The following is a 22,142-nucleotide window of genomic DNA, read 5'->3' on the forward strand; positions in this document are numbered from 1 at the left end:
CAATAACTTTCTTAAACTATCCTGGATATGTACCAAACTTGGACAGAAGCTTTTTTATGATCAAAAGCTTGTATCTCGAAGGAAATTTTGTCAAAATTTTGTACCTGTTTATCCGTATTTTACTTATAAATGGACTTAGTTTTTCTTCCAGTTAACATTACATACAGTATGCAGATAAAGTTTTTAAAACATTTATTAGATCCATAAACTACCCTAGATTTATACCAAACTTGGACAGAAGCTTCTTATAATCAAAAGATAGTATCGAGAGGAATATTTTTATTGATTTTTTTCCTCATTTTTGTTGAGCCTGCGATTAACAGCAAAAGTAGGCGCGACACTGGGTTCCGTGGAACCCTTACGAATTTTTTTATCAGATGACAAATGAGAGTGTGGATAACCTTTGATGTAGAATAAGAGTTCGAGTTCCAGCTAAATTTAGAGTTAAAATTCCAGTTTTATTTTTAGTTCGAATGTTTATTCGAGTAAGAGTTCTAGTTAAAGCTCGAGTTCCACTTAGAAACTTCCGAGTTATACTGTAAGATAGAATAAATTCTGGTAAGAGTTAAAATTTTGAGATCTGAGATAGGATGAATTAAAAGAAAGATTGCAGTTTCTATTTTCTGTTGGTGCACCTCTCTTTCTTGAATTGTATATTCTTTTATCACATTTATGTTTCAGTATGGTATAGCCTATATACTTTTTTGCCAAAACTGATTAATGATAGGTAATTTGAAAATAACTGATTGATTGTGTGTGCCACTTTCAGCACTCTGCTGTATCATGTTGGCCGTTTTTTTTTTTAAAGAACCAAGGTATCAAGAGTAAATCAGCTACCTTAAACAAATGGTTGTCCTTTACAGTCATGATCGGAATCTGACAATCTCCCTATATCACTGTTTGTTGACAGGCAAGTGATCACATTGAGTGATCTGAACACGAACCTACATCTGAATTACTAGTTTTTGTTTTGTTTTTGTTTTCGTTTTTTTCTTGATTTTTGCAAAACTTTCAGTGGCAAATATTACATGAATATCAGCACAAATTTTTTTTCTATATGAGATGAATACTCTTTCACAAGACGGACCTTAATGTGATGGTTACAGATTAGCACTCTGAAAGACATGTTACTCTACATAAATACATGTGTGTGTGTTAAATATTTCTCTTGTTGGAGTCTTGTCAAGCCAAATATACAGTGTGAATTTTTTGTTGTTGTTGTAGGCAGTACGGTCATCAATAGTACAAAAATAACTAGGCATAGTGTTTGATATTCCCAGATTGCTCTGACGTCTAGCGGCATTATTTTTAACTTGCTGGTCGTACAGTTCGCTATAATTGACAGTTTGAAGAAATACTACAAATTCCGGAAGCTGTACACTTACATGCTGTTACTCTTGGTATATTGTTATTTTTTCCAGTATATTCCCACATACCGCATCGCGACGATACGCTGCCAACAGTTGGGTTACACTAATGACAGGACAATTGCCCGTATTGACCGGATGAGATATAAATAGTCAGAACTTTTTTTGTTATTTGATAGATTATTTTAATATTTGAAGACCTTAGAAATATTAGACTATATTTTATGAAAATCTAACAAAAAAAAGTTGACCGGACGGATTTCACACTCACTGATGTACGCTTTACAATATTGAACTGATCGACAAAAAGTGTTACTAGTAATATCTCTTTTGTTTTACAATATTTTTTTCGTACAACTAAGAAATCTGCGAGATTAATAGTTATCTTATATGAAAATTTAAACTTCATAGTAAAACAAAATGTTTTTCTAAAAAAAAAAGTTGACCGGACGGATTTCACATTCGCCGATGTACGCTTTGATTATACTGAAATGATCGACAAAAAGTGTTATAAATATCTCTTTTGTTTTTAAATATATTTTTTTCTTCGTGAAACTAAGAAATCTGCGAGATCAATAAATATGTTAATATATGAAAATATAAACTTTACAGTAAATAAAAAAAGTTTTTCTACAAAAAAAAGTTGAGCTGACGGATTTCGCTACAAATAATAAAGACCAGATCAACAAAAAATGTTGATATTTCTCATATCTAACAATATTTGTCGGTGAAATTAATAAACCCTTAAGAAAAATAATTGTATAAATGGTATTGTATGTAAATACTAACTCAATAATAATAATAATAATAATAATAATAATATCTTTATTTAAAGAGAGTAACTCATTTGAATTAAACCCAATCGTAAGGTAATTCAAGACCATATCAAGACCACTTTCGGCTATTTTTTTGCCATACATTTTGTCCGTTTCGAGTAGCATTTTCATTTTTTGCACTTAAATCAAAACGTCATTTGCTTTCTCTTGCTTTAGTGAACAGCCCTTTGAGCGGGTCACCATTTTAGAAATTAGCAACCTTTACGACGGACTCGAAACGGCGACGTCATAATACGGTCACGACACTATAGCGGCGCCGAGAGCGATGCGTATAAACAATAGTGTGATTTCCCTTTAAGGGGTCAATTGACAATTATGGTCATTTTAACTTTTTTGTAGATCTTACTTTGCTGAACATTATTGCTGCTTACAGTTTATATATATCTATAATAATATTCAAAATAATAACAAAAAACTGCAAAATTTTGTTAAAACTACCAATTTGGTGGCAGCAACCCAACAATGGGTTGCTTGATTCGTCTGAAAATTTCAGAGCTGATAGATCTTCACCAACTGAACAATTTTACCCCCAGGTCAGATTTGCTCTAAAAGCTTTAGTTTTTGAGATATAAGCCAAAAACTGCATTTGACCCCTATGTTCTATTTTTAGCCATGGCGGCCATGTTTGTCAATGGATCAAAACTTTGGATACAATTTATAAACTAGATACCCTAAAGAACATTTAGTTAAAGTTTGAAGGTATTTGGCCCAGTAGTTTTAGAGGAGAAGATTTTTGAAATAGTTTACGACGACGACGATGACAGATGACGACGACGACAGACGACGGACGACGACGGACGCCAAGTGATGGCATAAGCTCACATGGGGACCTTCGGGCCCCAGTGAGCTAAAAAGCTAAAGACTGGGTAATACCATAAAAGGAACCACACAAAAACTGAAATGATCTTAGGCACTTGGGATTCATTGTATATCAATCATGCATTAAAAATCTATATTAATATTGCAAGATAATAATGAAAATACATACAACAACTTCTTTTTTTCTTTTTCAGAAATTTTAATAGAGGCTAACAATAAGCTGGATATTGCAACAGACTGTTCAGAACATGGCAAGATAATAATGACAATGTTTTCCTGTTATAACATTCATAAATGTATAGTGTGTACAGTACAAGTGCAGCTTCATACTCTCTTATGCACTGAAAAACAAACTTTCCGAAAAATACAATGATATTTTGTGAAGTATAAAATTCCTTGTTATAAAGTTATAGCTTCCATATTCCTCTTCCATCATAAATTTCTTATCATATTGCCTAGCCCCCCTTTTTTTGCCATTAATGCTTATTTTCATTTAAACAAATTCAGGATTGTTAACTTAAAATAGGTATGCATTTCAAGGGTGAAATAAACAAATGCAACTGCTCCATTACAATCTTATAAACATTATAATGTTAATCAAATTACAAGACAGTAATCAAATTGGAATGATAATATAGTTACCTATAAAATAAAACAATTATATAAAACCCATACCATTTAATCTTTAAATCACATGAACAACATATGATATGGTCTGTAGTCAAAATTGATAGAAAATTATATGTTTGCGGAGACATTTTTAATTACCATAGCTACCTTGGTGTGTTAGTGGTATTACATATATCTAATATTTTTCATAGTGCTAAATGAATAAAATATATCAATGCAATTTTTTTTCACAAAAATCTTTCAAAATCAATATGATTTGATGTAATTTGACATTAAAGTTCCTTACATGTAAACTACAATTTATAAGCATTCTAGGCATCCCTATAAATAGAATGTCTTTTATCAGATTGGTTTTTACAGACAAAATGATTATGGTATTCTTATTTCCCTAATTCTTCCAATTACAATGGAAAACCAGACATAATTTCATAGAAAAATGCTGTCAAAAAGCATTGTCAGCATAGCTGTTTGATCCATAAGGTCAGCTCTAAAACTTCATTGCAATGAAAGTGCAGGTATTTGTCTAAATTCTGTCTGGGTATTCATGGCTGCTGATAACTAAAACTGGACAAAAAGGAAGCAAATTAATCCAGATTACAATGGAAGGAACCAGATAACATGTACATCAGAAATAACGTTATGCATGACCAGAGATCTTTAGATAATGGCATTTCTATGATCCAGCACCAGCTCAGAATCTGTCCATTAAATGTAAGTCAATTCCAATAATACTGTATGATTACACTTAGAAGATAAAAACAATGCAATATGAAAAATTAACAGTAATAACACCAAAAGCACCAAACAATGACTCTAAAAAGCAAAAAAAGGAGAAGTATTGTTTTGATTTTCCAATTCCAATATATCAAGTATTTTCCTGCTCAAGTATCTATAATGTAGCTGTGTTTTATTCCTGCTCAAGTATCTATAATGTAGCTGTGTTTTATTCCTGCTCAAGTATCTACAATGTAGCTGTGTTTTATTCCTGCTCAAGTATCTACAATGTAGCTGTGTTTTATTACTGCTCAAGTATCTACAATGTAGCTGTGTTTTATTCCTGCTCAAGTATCTACAATGTAGCTGTGTTTTATTCCTGCTCAAGTATCTACAATGTAGCTGTGTTATATAACACTGGGACTTGAAAGGGGTGATAATATGAGCTTCCTATAAAATATCATGGTATAAAGTAAAAACAATAATGACAATAGAAACTAGGAAACCTCCTACAGATATAGCATTCATTCTTATCTATCCTATCCAGTAAAATACTGAAAACTACCTTGCAATAGAGCAGTAGAGAAAATTTCTGATATTTTCTGAGAAAACCTAAAAACTGAAAAGTTGTCAAAAAGTATGCAGACCTAAAAACTGAAAAGATGTCAAAAAGTATGCAGACCCTCTTTCACCATCCCTAATGATTCATTTAGAAATATTTTAGTAATTTTGTTTAGGAATACTTGTGTAGTGTATAAAATGCTAGAAATATTTTAGTAATTTTGTTCAGGAATACTTGTGAAGTGTATAAAATGCTAATGTCAAACAGAAAATAATATACTGTATAATGTTCTGTCATTAACTAATGAAACAACTAATTTTAAGAAAATTACAAAAACTATCTTTTTAGTTTATATGAAAACAAACAATAATATATTTATATATATTTTCTGGAATGTGATAACTGTCAAAATGTATGTCTTATTGATTACAGGATTTTTAGTAAATTTTTAAAAGATGAAGGGGAAAGTCATATTACTGAGAACAGTTTAATTATCATAATATTGATTTAAGTTATGATCAATCTATATTTCATTTATGTTTTCTAATCACAACGAAAGTTTATTGATGCTGTAATCATTCTGTTTTTGGACAAGTGCCCTTAAGTTTGTGTGGATTTGCTCCATATTTGTGTGAAAAAAATCCATGTCTGTGCAGAAATTGACCTGTGTTTCACTAGATTTTACTTTGACATATTTGTGGGATTTATCAAAGAAGGAGGGGCAATAAGGCCCTTATTTGTCCTGAAATTTAGAGAAAAATAAAAGTTGACATCACAAGATATCTAATTTGTCCTACCATGACGAAGGTAGCAGGTTTGTAAACATTGAAAAGAAACACCAAATTTGATGAGCCACCATGATAACAAACCTCATGAATTGCTTATTTTTAAAAATCCCTGATTTGTATCGTCTTTGAAATATATTTTGGTTCAGGAAAGAATGTGCAAACCAAAGAAACAACTATCTATTTTGTAAGATAGTGTAATTAGCTGTATGGAAGCTTCTCTGAAATAAACATTTTGGTTTTTGGATATGCATGGTTCCCCGTAAAGGAATATTAATGAAAAATGGACAAAATTAGCATTTTTCTTAACTTTCATGAAAAAGGCACATATTATGACTAAATTGCCATGTCATAACATAAAAAATATATTAATTTATTTGGTTCTCCTGAAATTATGCATATCCCTATTGAATATGAAGTTTTTCTTATGGTAACTGATTTTCTGAAAATAGATCAATAAGGAACAATATCACAAGTTCATGTAGGTAAATCATAAATCTAATGTAAAACAAAATTAACCTTTTTCATTATACATATTTGTGGAATTCAAACCTTTCCAAACATCTACAGTTGATATATACATGATATAGTATTCTTTCAAGAAAGCATAAAACTTGAAATAAAAAAATAAATCAAAATAATAACAATTGAACACTATCAAAAAGCTCGACTTAATAACTTATAATGAAAATTACTTTACTTTATCCTGCATTTTATAATTAATAATAGTAATAAAAGCATACAGAAATATAAAAAAAATCGATTTTTAATGACCAAATTTGAAAAAATGCCTGTTTTCCTGGTGAATCCTTATACCCATTGTTACAAACCTGAAACTTAAGGTACATCTACAAATGATGTACAAAATAAAATTAACTTCATATAGTTTAAGTTTGAATTTAACATACCAAAGCATCTCTCATAAAATACAAGTAAATCTGCACTAACAGTAACCCAAATATCTGCACATATGTAATTAAATCTGCACAAATGTTATCTAAGTTTCAAGTACTCATGTAAAACAGTTATATGTTTGAAATTAATAAATCTACCTTCTTGACCAAAATTAGAATACCAAGCAAGTGTGTTTACTAAATCAATAGATTTTCCCACCACAACAATTTTACCTTTATTCTAAAAATTATACTTTCAACAGCTAAAGTATTCCATTCCATTTAGAGAAGTATGGCAGTAAATTTATTACCAAATAGCTATGTTTAATGGAACAGAATGATATGTTGTATAAATTCATGACACAAAACCCTGACATCAAGCCAAGAGACGTTGCTTTAATTGATGTTCTTCACCTCAAAGTCAAAGCGAGGCTTTTAATATTGAGCAAAGGCTCTGACCTCACTGCAATTTCAAGACCTCCCCTAGCACCAGTTCAACATGAATTCTTTACTAGTATGGAAAAGCTTTACATGTTTTCAATTTCTCAAGCATGCTGCCTTTTAAATGTAAAGTAAGAATTCTTTAGTTTATTTTACCCATAATTCATAGTAGTAAATAGAAAAAAGTTTACATAACTGATGCCCAATACACTTCTTAGATAAGTTTTATATATGAATTAGTTATAATTTGTATATCATGGTGGTATAAATTATGAAAAAAGAATACAGTGTGTGTTTAATATTGCATAGAATCATATATTTCATTATCAAGTATTAAAAATATTATTATAGTCTAAAAATCTAATAAGTTTTCCAAAGAGTAAAAAACATACAATATAGATATGTACAGGATAAAAAAATCTAATTTATTTATTATACTTTTCCTTATATAAGTGTAGCATATTCATAATTTTCTTAACTTGATAAATAAATAATATATAACAAACAAAAATGGTTTCTGAAAAATATTTAAATTTGATCATTATCAAATGATCTGTTTAATTTCACAAAAGAAAATAACTGACGCCAAGAATGGGAACAAAAAAAGTTGACTTGGACTTAATTTACTTTAGAAAATATGAGCTTACAGTTTTTTAGTACCTAAGTACACACACGACTCACATAAACATTCCACAAAAATGTATATCAGTCATACTGACTCGGTACATGAATTAATAACAGGTTTTCAAATGACAAATAAAAGGAAAACTGATATGATAAATATAAATTTGGCAAGCACTTCTATCATAACAAAAAATGCAAAACCTAAGGTGAACACAACACTTGAATGCCATTTTGAATGGATAACTAGATAAAATCAATGAAAACAAAAACAGACACTAGTAAAGCTTTAAATTATTAACATTTAAATTGATCTATAATTCAAATATTCAGAACTTTTGTAATCTTACTTTTAAATGTATAATTAAACTGTTGATAGTTAAAACAAAAAAATTATCAAATTTTCTACACCAGTTGGCATATATTCAATCTAATTTTTAATTAATAATTTGAAGATCACACATTTCTAAATATAATTTGGACAAAGCCTTAAAGAACAAGCTATCAGGCTTCGACTATAATAATAAATATCTATTTTAGTTTTAAGACCCATTACCTAAGGATCATTTCATGATTTGTTACCTAATTTTATCTACAAAATAATTACATTTGACTAAAAAGGGTTTACTTTGATAAAAAAAAAAGTAAAAAAAAAGGTTTCCAATACAAAGTGTAACTAAATATAACTAATAATCTGCTACTACAATAACTGGCTGTTTACTAAAAAAAGTATTCCATTTTAATTTTTTGGGACAACACAAAAAATTATATTGACTGCTCCAAAGAAAACAAAACCTATAACTTATCCTTCATATAGAAGCCAGGAGAAACCCCAAACCAGGAAAGGTTTATAACTATAATTAAAGCTGTCAACAAATTAACAATAGATGTTTAAAAATTGTAAACAATTCAGTTACTATAGTAACCTTCATCTAAAATAAGAACTGCATGTTCTTGACAAATAGCTGCCAATTCTTTAACAAATTCATCTAAAATCACAGCACAGTATACAGAGTGACGAGTTTTGGGAGAATCCATTGGATTATCAGGGATATTTTGTTGTCTCTGATTGACATAGCGGTATCCTTTCCCTCCTGGAATAATTTGTAGTTGAGGTGCCCCTTTACCTGCTTTGTAATTTGATGTTTTTCTTTGCGAATTTGGTGTTCTTCTAAACAGCAAATCTGTGAGGCTTAATTTTCTTTTCTCTGGAAAAAAGGATACAAAGTTTTATTATAAAGATATAAACAATAGATTTGTTAAAGATTCCTTTGTTAACCTTCAGTGAAGTCTGTTTCAAATTGAAATGATGTAAAAGTATCATTATTCCAAACCTAGAAATCTGTAACATTAATCATTAATTGATCATTGATGGTGGTGGAGGGACACTGACAATTACAACTAGGAAAATATAAAAATTTATTTATACAAGCCTAAGAAACAGGGAGAAAAGCAAGACTTGCTGAGCTTTTTTCCTGTTTCGTAGGAAGTACAAATAAATAAAATATATTCATACACTGCACAACAATTATTTTTATTCTGCAATTTATCATTGAGCTTGAACTTATAGAATTTTTACATCCCAACAGTTGAATTTGTTTTTGAATGAAATTGACATGACTTTATTGCGGACTGCCATGAGGACCTCAAATTGAACTGTGATGTAAACAGTAATATAACCATTTGTTCGCAACAGAAGCAGTATACAGTCGACTCCACTTAGTTGCATACCGCTTAATAGCATAATTCGGTTAATTGATTAGTTTTCTCCTGCACAAAACCATTTCCCATTCATCTAATGTTAAATTGTCTGGTTATATGCATAGCTCTACAAGTGGCCTTTCGGTTTATTGCATAGAAAATAATCGCCATCTAGTTATGCTTAGTTAAAACTGACGAGATTTTTGACCGGAAACGGCAATTTGGTGAGTATATTTTTCTTGAATGCATCATTATTTTCGTTATTATTTCATATTTACTTTTGTGTTATTTAAATAAAGTTTTAAAACAGTTTCTTTCGTGTTTATATGATGGAATTTGATTTAAAAATAAACCTTGATGTCTACACAGGTAAAGTTTCCCATGTTCTATTTTAAGCCTCGAGGTCATAAAAATGTCAAACAGGTAATTGTTGTAAAAATACTGACCATTCTATCTCAAAAGGTGCTAATAATTGATTGGATTTCAAACATTGTCCAAAGATTACATTTGGGGTGAATTTTAAAAACAATAACGCCTGCTAATTATCGATCATTATCCAATGTGAACTCTCGTAATTGGGCTTGGGGTGATCTGCATTTATGTTAAATATTACAGGGTATTTATATATGGTTAAAGAATGTCATACATCAATCATTTATTTTATTAAAAGAGCATTTACTTCTAATTATTATATTTTCTCACTTTAAACACTCGTGTCCAGCAAATTACCCGTACAGGGCCCCATTACTGCTTTGCATATACAAAACTAACGAAGTTAAATAAACAGTGTTACATCATTGTGCAAGCTGTAAATAGTGCATATCAAAGGCAGTTCATTACACATCTTTTGTTAAAATGATTATAAACTGTGTAGTATTGTTTAACAGTTTCTTTTAATCAAAGCGTAACAATGTACATTGTACATACCTGTCATAGAAACAAATCTATTTTTAGAACAATTTGTTTTATTTTCGTATCCCAGGTAAAGGAAACATCGGTACGCAAATAAACTAAAACAAAATGTGTTTATAATCTTTATTGAAAGTATACAAATTAAAATAACATGTAACTTTTATTAGAATAAATCAACATTCAATATGTTGTAAGTGATTATAGACTTTCATCTTTCTTCAGGGATTTCCTTTACTCATCTGTTCTATCGATGTTTTTTGACTCCGTAATTTGGCATTTCGGATATAAGCATACTCCGCTTTATTGCATAATTTTGTCTGACAAATAGGCTATGCAAATAACCAGAATCGACTGTACCAGGAGACTATAAATGTATACTAATTGTTTATCGCTTCTTGTTATCTGTACATCTGTATTTGTATAATCAAAAATAGTTATAAAATTGCTGTGAAGAAGATTTTACCTTTCATTAACAGGTTCTGGTGGTGGACAGACAATTACAAACAGAATAAATACAAAAGTGCTGTGAAGACAATTTTTCCTTTCACAAGAGATTCTGGTGGTGGATGGACACTGACAATTACAATAACAGTGAAAGCTTTGTAAAAAAGATTTTACCTTTTTCGAAAGGTTCTGATGGAGGACATACACTGACATTTACAATAATTGTGAAAGAGATGTACATGTGAATGCAGATTTTACCTTTTACGACAGGTTCTGGTGGTGGAGGAACACTGACAGTTACAGCATTGTTTTGAAGCTGATTTGGATCTATTCCAAGCCTCCAATTTTCTTCTCTAACAATTAAGGTCATTCTAGCCTTCAACAATAGTTGTTCAAAGTTTGGTATGGTATAGGAACAGTGGTCTACCTTTTGCCTTACAGATGCTATAACCTGTACAAAGATATTATTATTTATTATACATACATATATGTACATGTATATGATTTACTGTAAATTCAGAAATTATTGTGTGCACTTATTATTGTGATAGTTGAAGAATGGACAAAAATGCCAGATCAATTATTGTGATTTCAGGAAATGCTGCATACAAAATAATGCTATCAAAATCTAAATTGTGAGATTTGATTTTTGCAAAACCTATGTATGCTGTTGTAATTTGTGTAATAATAGAAACATTGCAATAATTTCTGAATTTACAGTATTCACTTCAATATTTGTTTCTGTATATATATTTATATTTATAGAAGTACCTCCCTAAATAAAGAAACAATACCTCTGTTTTGGTGATTTTTTAATGAGTTTAATTTATAAAGGCAGACAAACTACACTTCCATTTCTAGATTCTCTGATATTTCCATTTTTGGCCAATTAAATTGGATTTATTCCCCAAAGGTAAATGTTCAGTAGGATTTTCAAAGATGAAACTGATTCTTTTTTGAGCCACAATGGATCTAAAGTCACTTCTAGTACTGGTTCTGGAGTATATAAGTCCTTTAAGGACCCTAGTTAATAACATTATTACTTTAAGAAAAATTCAACTATCAAAGAGCATATCAAACAAGAATGTGTCCATAGTACACGGATGACCCACTCGCACTATCATTTTCTATGTTCAGTGGACCGTGAAATTGGGGTCAAAACTCTAATTTGGCATTAAATTTAGAAATATGATATCATAGGGAACATGTGTACTAAGTTTCAAGTTGAATGGACTTCAACTTCATCAATAAACTGCTTTGCTGAGTGCAGCTGGATACACCTTCAGAGGTCAAACCCTGAACAGTTGGGGCAAAAATGGACACAATATTCAAGCTTGATACAGGTCTGAATTTGGATTGTATTAAATATTTGACATATTATAGGTTTCTGAATAAATGTAGTCAAAGAACTTGAAATTGGTTGTATGAATTGAATTTATAATCAATTAAAGATTTCTTGCTGTTGTGCAATACACTGTGCTGTTGCGCAATACTTAGTAAATCTGTTCTCAGACTATAAACAATTAAAGTTAAATTAATTCTCAATGTCATATTAGAAATTTATGAAAATGTAAAGGGAGCTTACATCAATAGATATAAACAATTCACCAAAGTTTCATGAGAATTGCTGACAGTATTTTTGAGTTATTGTTCGAAAACTGGAAAATCCCCCCTTTTTTTATGAATAAAACCCTGTTACTCAGAAACATAAAATCTAAAATATATAAAAATCGAAAGGGAGCTCATGTCAATAGATATAAACAATTCACCACAATTTCTTGCAAGTTGGTGAAAGCATTCTTGAGTTATTGTCCCAAAACTGGAAAATCCCCCTTTTTTTAGTGAATAAAACCCCATAACTCGGAAACGTAAAATCTAAAATTTATAAAAAAACAAAAGGGAGCTCACGTCAATAGATATAAACAATTCACCAAAGTTTTATGCAAATTGGTTTAAGCGTTTTTGAGTTAATGTCCAACATGTTGACGATGGACAGACGGACGGAGGGACGGACGGAGGGACGGACGGACAACGGTATACCATAATACGTCCCGTAAACGGGCGTATAAAAACTACCTTGACCAAAAACTTTAACCTGAAGCGGGAGAGACGGACAAACGGAAGAACAGACAAACGACGAACGAACCCAGACCGAAAAACATAATGCCCCTAGGTGGGGCATAAAAAATGAATATGGTGGACCTGTTTATTTCTATCTGTTGTTTTCATTTAGAACAAAGTAAACCAGTACTGTCAAAGTCACTGATCCTATAAAGTGGATACCTATGGTTTGCAGGGTTGTTGAATATGTAATAAAACTATTCAAACCTAAACAACAAAACTCTGTAAGATGCAACATACAATTTTTATTGGTTTACTAGTTAGGGTTTACAACAAATGATGTTGTTATATGGTTAAATGATGTTTTCTTAGTTAAAATAATGAAAAGCTTGGGTTTATTTTTTAGTAGTGTAAAGTTTAGCAGTTGATGATTAAAATAGTTTTAAAAAAATTTGGAGTTGCTTATTTTAAGGGAATTCCCTATATCTAAATATTCATTTTGGCAGATGCTGAACTAAATACAGGCATAAAGTTATAAAAAGGATTGTTTGTTAGAAATTAATTAAGATATTTTTATAACGATTCAGAGACAATGATCTGATGTATTGACCACTTTATATCATCCACATTAGGACTGTCAAAATAAACCTTCGCTGTAAAAACTAAAGGCTCTAAAGAGCCTGTGTCGCTCACCTTGGTCTATGTGCATATTAAACAAAGGACACAATATATAACCAAAAGCTGAAAAAATTTCTAAAAATTACCAATTCAGGGGCAGCAACCCAACAACGGGTTGCCTGAATGGTCTGAAAATTTAAGGGCAATTAGATCTTGACCTAATGAACAATTTTGTTCTTGAAAGATTTGCTAGAAATGCTTTGGGTTTAGATATATGAGCCAAAAACTGCATTTTACCCTATGTACTATTATTAGCCATGTCGGCCATCTTGGTTTGAGGGCGGGGTCATCAAACATAATTTTTAAACTACATACCCTAATGATGATTGTTTACAACTTTAGTTAAATTCATCTTAGTAGTTTCAGAGGAGAAGATTTTTGTAAAAGATAACAAAAATTTACGAAAAATTGTTAAAAATTGACTATAAAAGAGCAATAACTCCTTAAGGGGTCAACTGACCATTTTGGTCATGTTGACTTATTTGTAGAACTTACTTTGCTGAACATTATTGCTGTTTACAGTTTATCTCTATCTATAATAATATTCAAGATAATAACCAAATAAGGCAAAATTTCCTTAAAATTACTAATTCAGGGGCAGCAACCTAACAATGGGTTGTCCGATTCATCTGAAAATTTTAAGGGCAGATAGATCTTGAGCTAATAAACATTTTTACCCTTTGTCAGATTTGCTCTCAATGCTTTGGTTTCAGAGATGTAAGCCAAAATCTACATTTTATCCCTATGTTCTATTTTTAGCCATGGCGGCCATCTTGGTTAGTTGGCCGGGTCACCGGACACATTTTTTAAACTAGATACCCTAATGATGATATTGGCAAAGTTTGGTTAAATTTGGCCCAGTAGTTTCAGAGGAGAAGATTTTTGTAAAAGTTTACGGACGCGGACGACGGACGCCAAGTGATGAGAAAAGCTCACTTGGCCCTTTGGACCAGTGAGCTAAAAATTGCTTAAATTCAAAGACAAGACTTGACTACTGGATCACTTTTGATGAAGTGAGACAGACACTTGTTTTATATTCCTGTCTTAATCTATTGCATAGACATAAGGAAATAATTTTCTGTGACATTTTGGAATTTAAAATTTTAACTAAAATAAATATTAACAAACCAAAGGAGATAAACAAAGGTAAAAAGGAGGAAATACAATATATATGTATGCAAGATTTGAATAAAAATGGAAATCAAATATCATGCTTATTAACTCATTTGCATAATTTTATCAACATTATTACTTCTTGTAATCAAGATTTTCATGTGTCTCTTTAAAAAAAGGATATGGTAATGACATAAAATGATTTAAATCCCAAAGCACACACGACAAAACCAAAAGCAAACAAACAGTGCATTTATTGCTGTTCCCTAACTCAAATCCCCATTAGGTCTTCAACCCACAACAAAAGCTCATTCTTACTGCAAATTCAAGACAGCACCTAGCAGTTTTCTATGATAGATAATCATCACACTACATCTGTGAATTGAAAACACTGATGCAAGGTAATATCAACAAATTATAGACTAAAACAAGCAAAGATATCACACACATTCTGTTAAAAATAGCCTTAAAATCTTACCACAAAATACAGAAACAATACCAACTTTTAGACAACCACAGGGTGTATCAAAGTATTTGTTAATGAACTTGGCAGAAAAATCTGTATTAATACTGCAAATAATTTGGAAAGACTGCATTGCAAATGTGATAAAGAAACAGCCAAAAAGCATGATAGTGATGTTGTACATTTGCATTTCTACAGATACATGTAAGTGAACTTATCTCAAGAACAAATAAGCCATAAATGTGAGAAAAAAAGTTTGTGCTTTTAACATGTTTAAAAGAAAACCAAACATTTCAGACTTAAAAGCATAAATAGATCTTTCTGGAATTCTTTTTCAATAATTTGTCCTCAAAAATATATATCTTGCATTGCAACTAAAATTACAATATGTATACAGGTTTTACATGGGACCACAAAAATCATACTCAAGATACATGGAATTTCATACAGTATATGTGCATGCAAATATATAAAAGACAAAATGCACCCAAAACTTCATGCTTATATTTATATATATACCTGTAATAATGATTTTACAGTGGGTTGAAATACAAGATTGTGACTAAGAAGGAATGACCGTAGTAATGGCTGGGGAAATGCAGCCAGGCGAGATATAATGCCAGTCAGAAGAAAGTTGACAGCAAAAGGGTTCTGTATCATTCCTTCCAATTTGGTCAACAAGGCAGTCAAGAATGGTCCTACAAAATATACTCAGTCATTATATACAGTAAATACTATAGAAAATGCAGGTTAGGCAACATTGAAATATAATTTTTTTAATTAAATCAGCAATTTTTTTCCCTTGGTAGTCAGCATGGTCAGAGGAGTGTAATAGAGTTCATCAAAAGCTAGGAATCGTGATGAGTTTTGTAGCAAGCTTGCAAGATTTGATGAATAAAACGTTCTTAAAAAAAATAATAACAATATTTTTTATATTTATTAAACAAATAGAAACTCGATTTTATCAGGTCTTTTTAAGAAGCTCTGGTACATGTATATGTATTTTCCTATCTTCAAATAGAATAGGTAATAACAAAACACAAAATTAACAGCGCCTGGTGATTATTCATAGCCAGACCAATTCAGTACTTCATGGACTTTATTCAGATGCAGACTGATGGATTAATAGTTACATGTTATCTAAATAATGTCTGATAGATACTGCATTACTACTGTAAATGATCTAGTTACAGATGTATCTGTACAGAAAACCATTGGATCAAGTGTGTTAAGAGACCTTTTCTATGTCAGTTTTCTTTTTACTACTTACTATCCCATCAATATTTCCTGCTTTTTCAAGTGTCAAAGAGTTCATACTCTTCGAAGCCACCACACTTAATCATGTTAATTAAGAATGTTTAAATCCATCTCTGAAAATTTCCTTACAATGGAAACAATGTTGTACAAAATAAAAAAATTACACAAAATCTATTAACATGATGCATGTGACACTATCAGGCATGATCGCATTTTTTCTTGATGTCACAATAAGAAATTCAGATCTAGAGGAAAGCAAAATAATTTAAGTCATATTGAATTTTGACCAATGAAGAACTGTTTTCAAACGAACCAAACGTCAATCATAAAAAAATATTCAACCTGTCGAGAAAAGTATAAATCAGGTGGAATTAAAGAATCTGTAATATCACACCACTAGACCAGATGATGCAAACAGCAAGAAGCCATCAGTACATACAGGGGCAGATCCAGCCATTTTTAAAAGGGGTGGGGGTTCCCAACCCTGGATAAAGGGGGGTTCCAACTATATGTCCCTATTCAAATGCATTGATCGTCAAAAAGAGGGGGGGTTCCTACCCCGGAACCCCCCTGGATCCGCCACTGACATAAATAAATGTTTATTGACATATTTAAATCATTAAATCAAATACTTGAAGTAACAGCTACATCATACATGTCATACATCAATGTATAATGGAAGTTATAAAACAGCTACATCATACGTCAATGTATATTTTTTTCACTTGATGTAGTATGTCCACATATGTATAAAGTATTGCAAGGATCATAAGAAGGGCAAAGTAAACATCTAAACAAAAGTCTAATCTTACTAATTCATTGATCTATCTTTCTTGCTGAAGTAGGCAAATAAAAGATTTGAAACAAAAGCGGGATCTTATTAGTTCATTGTATATCAATAACCAAACCTACCTATACCTGGTGTATTGGATAACCCTGCACCAGAAGGCACTTTGGAAACAGAATTTTGCATAGAAGTTGTTGGTAGTGAAAAGCTAACACTTCTTTTGGTTGAACCATCAGTGCTTGAATCGCTACACTGAGATGCTGTTCCATTTTGTAATGTTGCCATGTCATTTGGTAATGATTTTCCGTTTGGTAATGAAGACATGGTAATTTCTATGTAACTGGTATCATCCTGTTGGTTTGATTTATTTTCTGATTTATTTACTGCGGACCATGACTCGCTTCCTGTTTCTGAAATCTTACTCTTGTTGTGACTTGACTCTGCCTGATTCACAGAATCAATTACTTCAAAAGTAGTTGCATCACCACTTTCAAATTTTACTTTTGGATCTCTAGTTGATTTTAATTCTTGTTTATCTGAATTAAGAACAGTTTCGCTAGATTTTTCCAATGAAAGACTGCTTGATACACTAATATCATCAGGTTTGCTAAAATCACATTTGGATGTACATGGTGTGGATGTCCGTGAACTTGATAAAGAACGTAAAGAACTAAATACAGAACTTAAAGACTGAATACTAGTTTGTATTGAAGGGTCTTCCTCAGGAGGTGTGCCAACCTCCTTCAAATAATCAATAAATTCACTGACATCTTCTACAGGTGAATTGGGGTCATCCAATAATGTCCAATCCAGATTCCGTAATACATCCGAAACCTCAGGAATTGTAGAATATGTTAGCAAACTATCACTTGCAAAAACATCATCAGCACCAGAAAGGTTTGTTGAAGCCTTAGAATCTTCATTGCCTAAACTTATCGGACTATTTTCTGTATGTACACTATTAATATCACTAACTGAAGTATCACAACTTTTGAGGTTTGCTGTTTGTCCACTAATTACAGTGCTAACATCTGAATCTGTAAACCATTTTTTACTACACTCCGGACTCATGATTTCTTGGAAGACTTCATGCGGAGGGATATCTCCATTGTAAGGGTAAGTCCAAACTGTGCATGCCTTTGAACAGTTTTCTAATAACAATTTTGCCTCAGTTAAGTAATCTATGTAGTTAGACTCGTACTGCTCTAGTTTGCCTCCAAATGAATTTGTTGTAAAATTAGATTTGCTGTTTTCAAAGCTATTTGATCTGGACCTGTTAAAAGATATATAGAAGAAATTTTCTTAACAAATTACATAAATTATATAACTAAGTAATTGAAATAATGCAATTCTGTGACATTATGTCAGAAATTAAATTAGATTGTTTGATTGATTGGTGTACTATTTTATGGCGGTCAGTTTTTATTGGTGGAGGAGGCCGGAGTGCCTCGGGAGAACCACTGACCTTTGGTATGAAAAATGACAATCAAGATTGGAGTCCAGCGCACCAGCCACATGGCTGATTCGAACACGCAACCTCAGTGTTGACAGGCTAGTGATACAATAGTTGAACTACTTAAACCACTCAGCCACCAAGGCCCCTAATTACTTTAGATTTGTAGCATGTAAATTGTGCAATAGAAATATCATTTCATAACAAACAAACCAACACAGGCATGCTCTTTACCTGAAATCTTGTACATGTATAATATATCCTGTATCAAATTATCTATAAATACATGCTTATTCTAAAAAAACATTTTTATAATTATGTCCACTTGAATTGAATATAAAACACAGCAGAGGCGCTGTTACTGTGTTTCTAGTTAAATGGTCCTCTTGAAAGCTATCCTAATGCTAAAATGAAGAAAATTTTAAATATTATCTGTTTTTCAAATAAATAGCAAAAAGGTAAACAAAATGTATTTTTCAAAACTTAAATACATAGAATAGATATGTACCGTTATTTGGCCCCTGAAATGGTAGTAATACATGTAGTAAAATACTTCAATCTTTCCAAAATTATATTAATTTTAGTAATAAATAAATATGGTAATACACATGTAGTATGGTGAAGATGTTACAAATTAACCCAAAACTATCATTTCACACAGGTTTAGCTAAACATGAACACTAGCCTTACACAAAAAGATATTTAACTGTTTAAGAAACTTGGTGACAAATATTCTTTTAATTTAGTTAAGATTGTTTCTCATATCTAAATATGAATGGTATAAAGTATGCAGCTATTTTTGGTAGTTTTAAATAAATGCACAAAGTTTGAAGGCCTTTAGCAAAGATAGTAGATTTTCAAATAAACATTTACTTATATCTGAGAGACATTTTTCTTGTTTGAAATACCTGACAGATGTCATTTGACAGATTTTTGATATCTTGTGATATTCAAATTTAAATGGCCAATATGCATTTAAATTCAAATGGCAAAACAAAAGAGCCTCATCTTCCTTCTCCTTTAGTTTTTATTGAAACACAATAATGTTTAAATTTGGTAAAAACACTGCAATCATTACTCATTGGAAATATGTCAATTTTGATAGGCAGAAATAAAAACACTTTAAACCACAGATATAATAATATAAGCGGATTATATTGTTAAATTAACATATTTTCTTATTGATTAGCAAACTACTATGCTGTTTCTATAAATGCAGCTATATCTAACATTTAATATCGCTGAAGAGACATTAATTGTCGAAATCCGGATATGGTGTACAAATTTTTGCACCTCATGTTTGCGGTATACCACCTTTTCCGCAAGTTTTTTTTTTTTTTCTGTTTGGTATTAAATTAATAATTAAGATCCATTTTGTTACATCTGGTGATCCTTTTATTTGGCAATCGCCATGGCAGTCAGCAGAGTTTAAGAACATCCGTTGTTCGACCTGCTAGTCAAATGCGTTTTGTTTAAATATATTTTTTCACTTTTTTGGTCTTTTGGAAAATGTTGTTTGTGCTGTATTTAGACCCCTCTAGTTAAAAAATTATACACATACATTTGTAAGTATACAAAACAAACAAAAAGTAGAACTGTGTCATTTAACTCATAAAAGGATACCCCACCCCTCAAATTTATTTATCTCCCCTTAAACAAGTTGGTCTTTCATTCTATTCTCTTTTATGAAATCCTCAGGTAGTGTTCGACAAATGAGTAAAGTTTCATTATTATAAGAATTTATCCTTCAAGCCGTTTAGATGGAATTGCACTTTTTTGAGAGATTATTAACTAATAATATTTCAATATTGCAGTAAATAAGTCCAATTATCTCCCCTTTAACATGTAACCCCAGAATTATATTCTTTTAAGCACATCCTCAGGTAGTGTTTTACAACTGTATTAGGTTCCATAAATATATATATCTGTCAAGCCATTTAGAAGGTGATGTGCTTACAAGAGACTATTGCCACATATTGTAATACTCAAGTAAGTTCTATTATCTATCCTTTCATATGTAAGACCAGGATTATATTCCTTTTAGCACATTCTCAGGTAGCTAATGTTTTACAACTGTGAAAGTTTCATCATTATTTGTCTAGCTGTTAAACAGGAGTTGCTATTCCCACATAATGCAACACTGAATTAAGCAATTGTCTGCGGGGAGGTATAAAAAATCAAATCATTTTTTAAATAATATCTTATCAAAAATCTCAATATGGATTATATTTTTATTAGCACATTTTCTACAGTTTATATTATTAAGCAAGAAGAAAGAATGTAGTCTATTAATATAGTGTGTTATATTAGCATGCGTCATGCAATTAACATATTAGGCAGAGGTGTTTTAATTTTATTACATAATCAAACAAAGTGGAACAAAATGTTGTTTATTTTAACATTTTCATACATCTAAAGGAGAACTGTGAACAAATCTGATCAACTATTATAAAAACAAAAACATTAACAGTGAGTTTACAAACATTAAACAGTGGATTTTAACTGAACATTAACAACAAATATGATCTTGTTAAAACATACATGTATTAGAGCATTCATTTGTAAAATGGGAATGTTCTTATATTTATAGTAAATACAGAATCAATTTATGACTACCCCAAGTTCCTGGAAAAACTAAACAAAACTTAAACAGACAATCCCACATCAACTCCTGCAAAAAGAATTTAACTATGTACACACTGTAATGTACATACAAATAGCCAAGTAAAAGGAGTTTACTGTTAGAATGGTAAAGTTATAAGGAGTCATGCTGAAGTCCATCAAATTTAAAATTTAAAAGGACATTTAGTGAAAAATAACTGGAACATCCTAACATGTGCATATTTACAAACTAAGATCAAGTTTACCATATAAAAGAATGACCAACTGTATTAACTATTTGAATTATGGATAAACCTAAATATTTCTAAGTTTAAAGGGCATAACCTTAAAGAATCTCAAAGGACCAGATTATCAAAAATCACATGCTAATCTGCATATGGATAATTAAAAATCTAGCAAAATAGTAAACCTCATAAAGATAAAATTTACCATGTAAAAGGAACTGTAGTAATAAAGTGTGTGCTAAAATAGGTTTACATTTTGTCAATGGGACATATCTCTAAAATGAAACTCAACTGACTCTATAATATCCTACCATGGTCAAACAATGCTATAACATCCCACCAAGGTCAAACAATGCTATAACATTCTACCAAGGTCAAACAATGCATTATGTTTGTCCCAAGCCCAATAACTGGAAGAGCATTATTCTGGGCAAACTAATTTTAACCTGAATAAACATTGATTTACTATTGAATGTCTTGATATATCCATAAAATGTGTTATATTTGTTTTTCTATAGTTGTGCATAAAAAGGGTATTAAACAATGTCATATTTTTTCTTGTGTTGTTTATGACAATGACCTATACAATATTTTAGAAGTATAGCAGATCAAAGAATGTGACAAATAGTTATCATGCATTATTTCATTATAAAAACAAATACTTGATTTCAGTAAACTTACTCATTCCTTTATACAGAATTAAAAGATAATTTTTCATGTAGCTGCGTTTTTGTCCTCTGTAACTCTGATGTTATTGAA

General features: G+C 30.9%; 1 protein-coding gene across 6 annotated transcripts in view; it reads right to left on the reverse strand.

Annotated features, from left to right (window-relative positions):
* Nucleotides 1–3,201: 3,201 nt before the first annotated feature.
* Nucleotides 3,202–22,142, reverse strand: part of LOC127716448 (FHF complex subunit HOOK interacting protein 1B-like) — a 33,066-nt gene continuing 14,125 nt past the window's right edge. For 3 of the 6 annotated variants that reach the window (XM_052222649.1, XM_052222650.1, XM_052222648.1), the window contains 4 exons: nt 17,210–18,357; nt 15,560–15,738; nt 10,984–11,176; nt 3,202–8,876 (listed from right to left, as the gene is read on the reverse strand). In XM_052222649.1, the coding sequence (XP_052078609.1) occupies nt 8,578–8,876; nt 10,984–11,176; nt 15,560–15,738; nt 17,210–18,357 (1,819 nt within the window). In that variant the 3' untranslated portion in view covers nt 3,202–8,577. Of the gene's footprint in view, nt 8,877–10,296; nt 10,380–10,983; nt 11,177–15,559; nt 15,739–17,209; nt 18,358–22,142 lie in introns of those variants that run through there. The other 3 variants (XR_007988934.1, XM_052222651.1, XM_052222652.1) reach the window with 3 other exon arrangements.

This window comes from Mytilus californianus, unplaced genomic scaffold, assembly GCF_021869535.1.
Source record: "Mytilus californianus isolate M0D057914Y unplaced genomic scaffold, xbMytCali1.0.p SCAF_9, whole genome shotgun sequence".
Taxonomy (NCBI): Eukaryota; Metazoa; Mollusca; class Bivalvia; order Mytilida; family Mytilidae; genus Mytilus; species Mytilus californianus.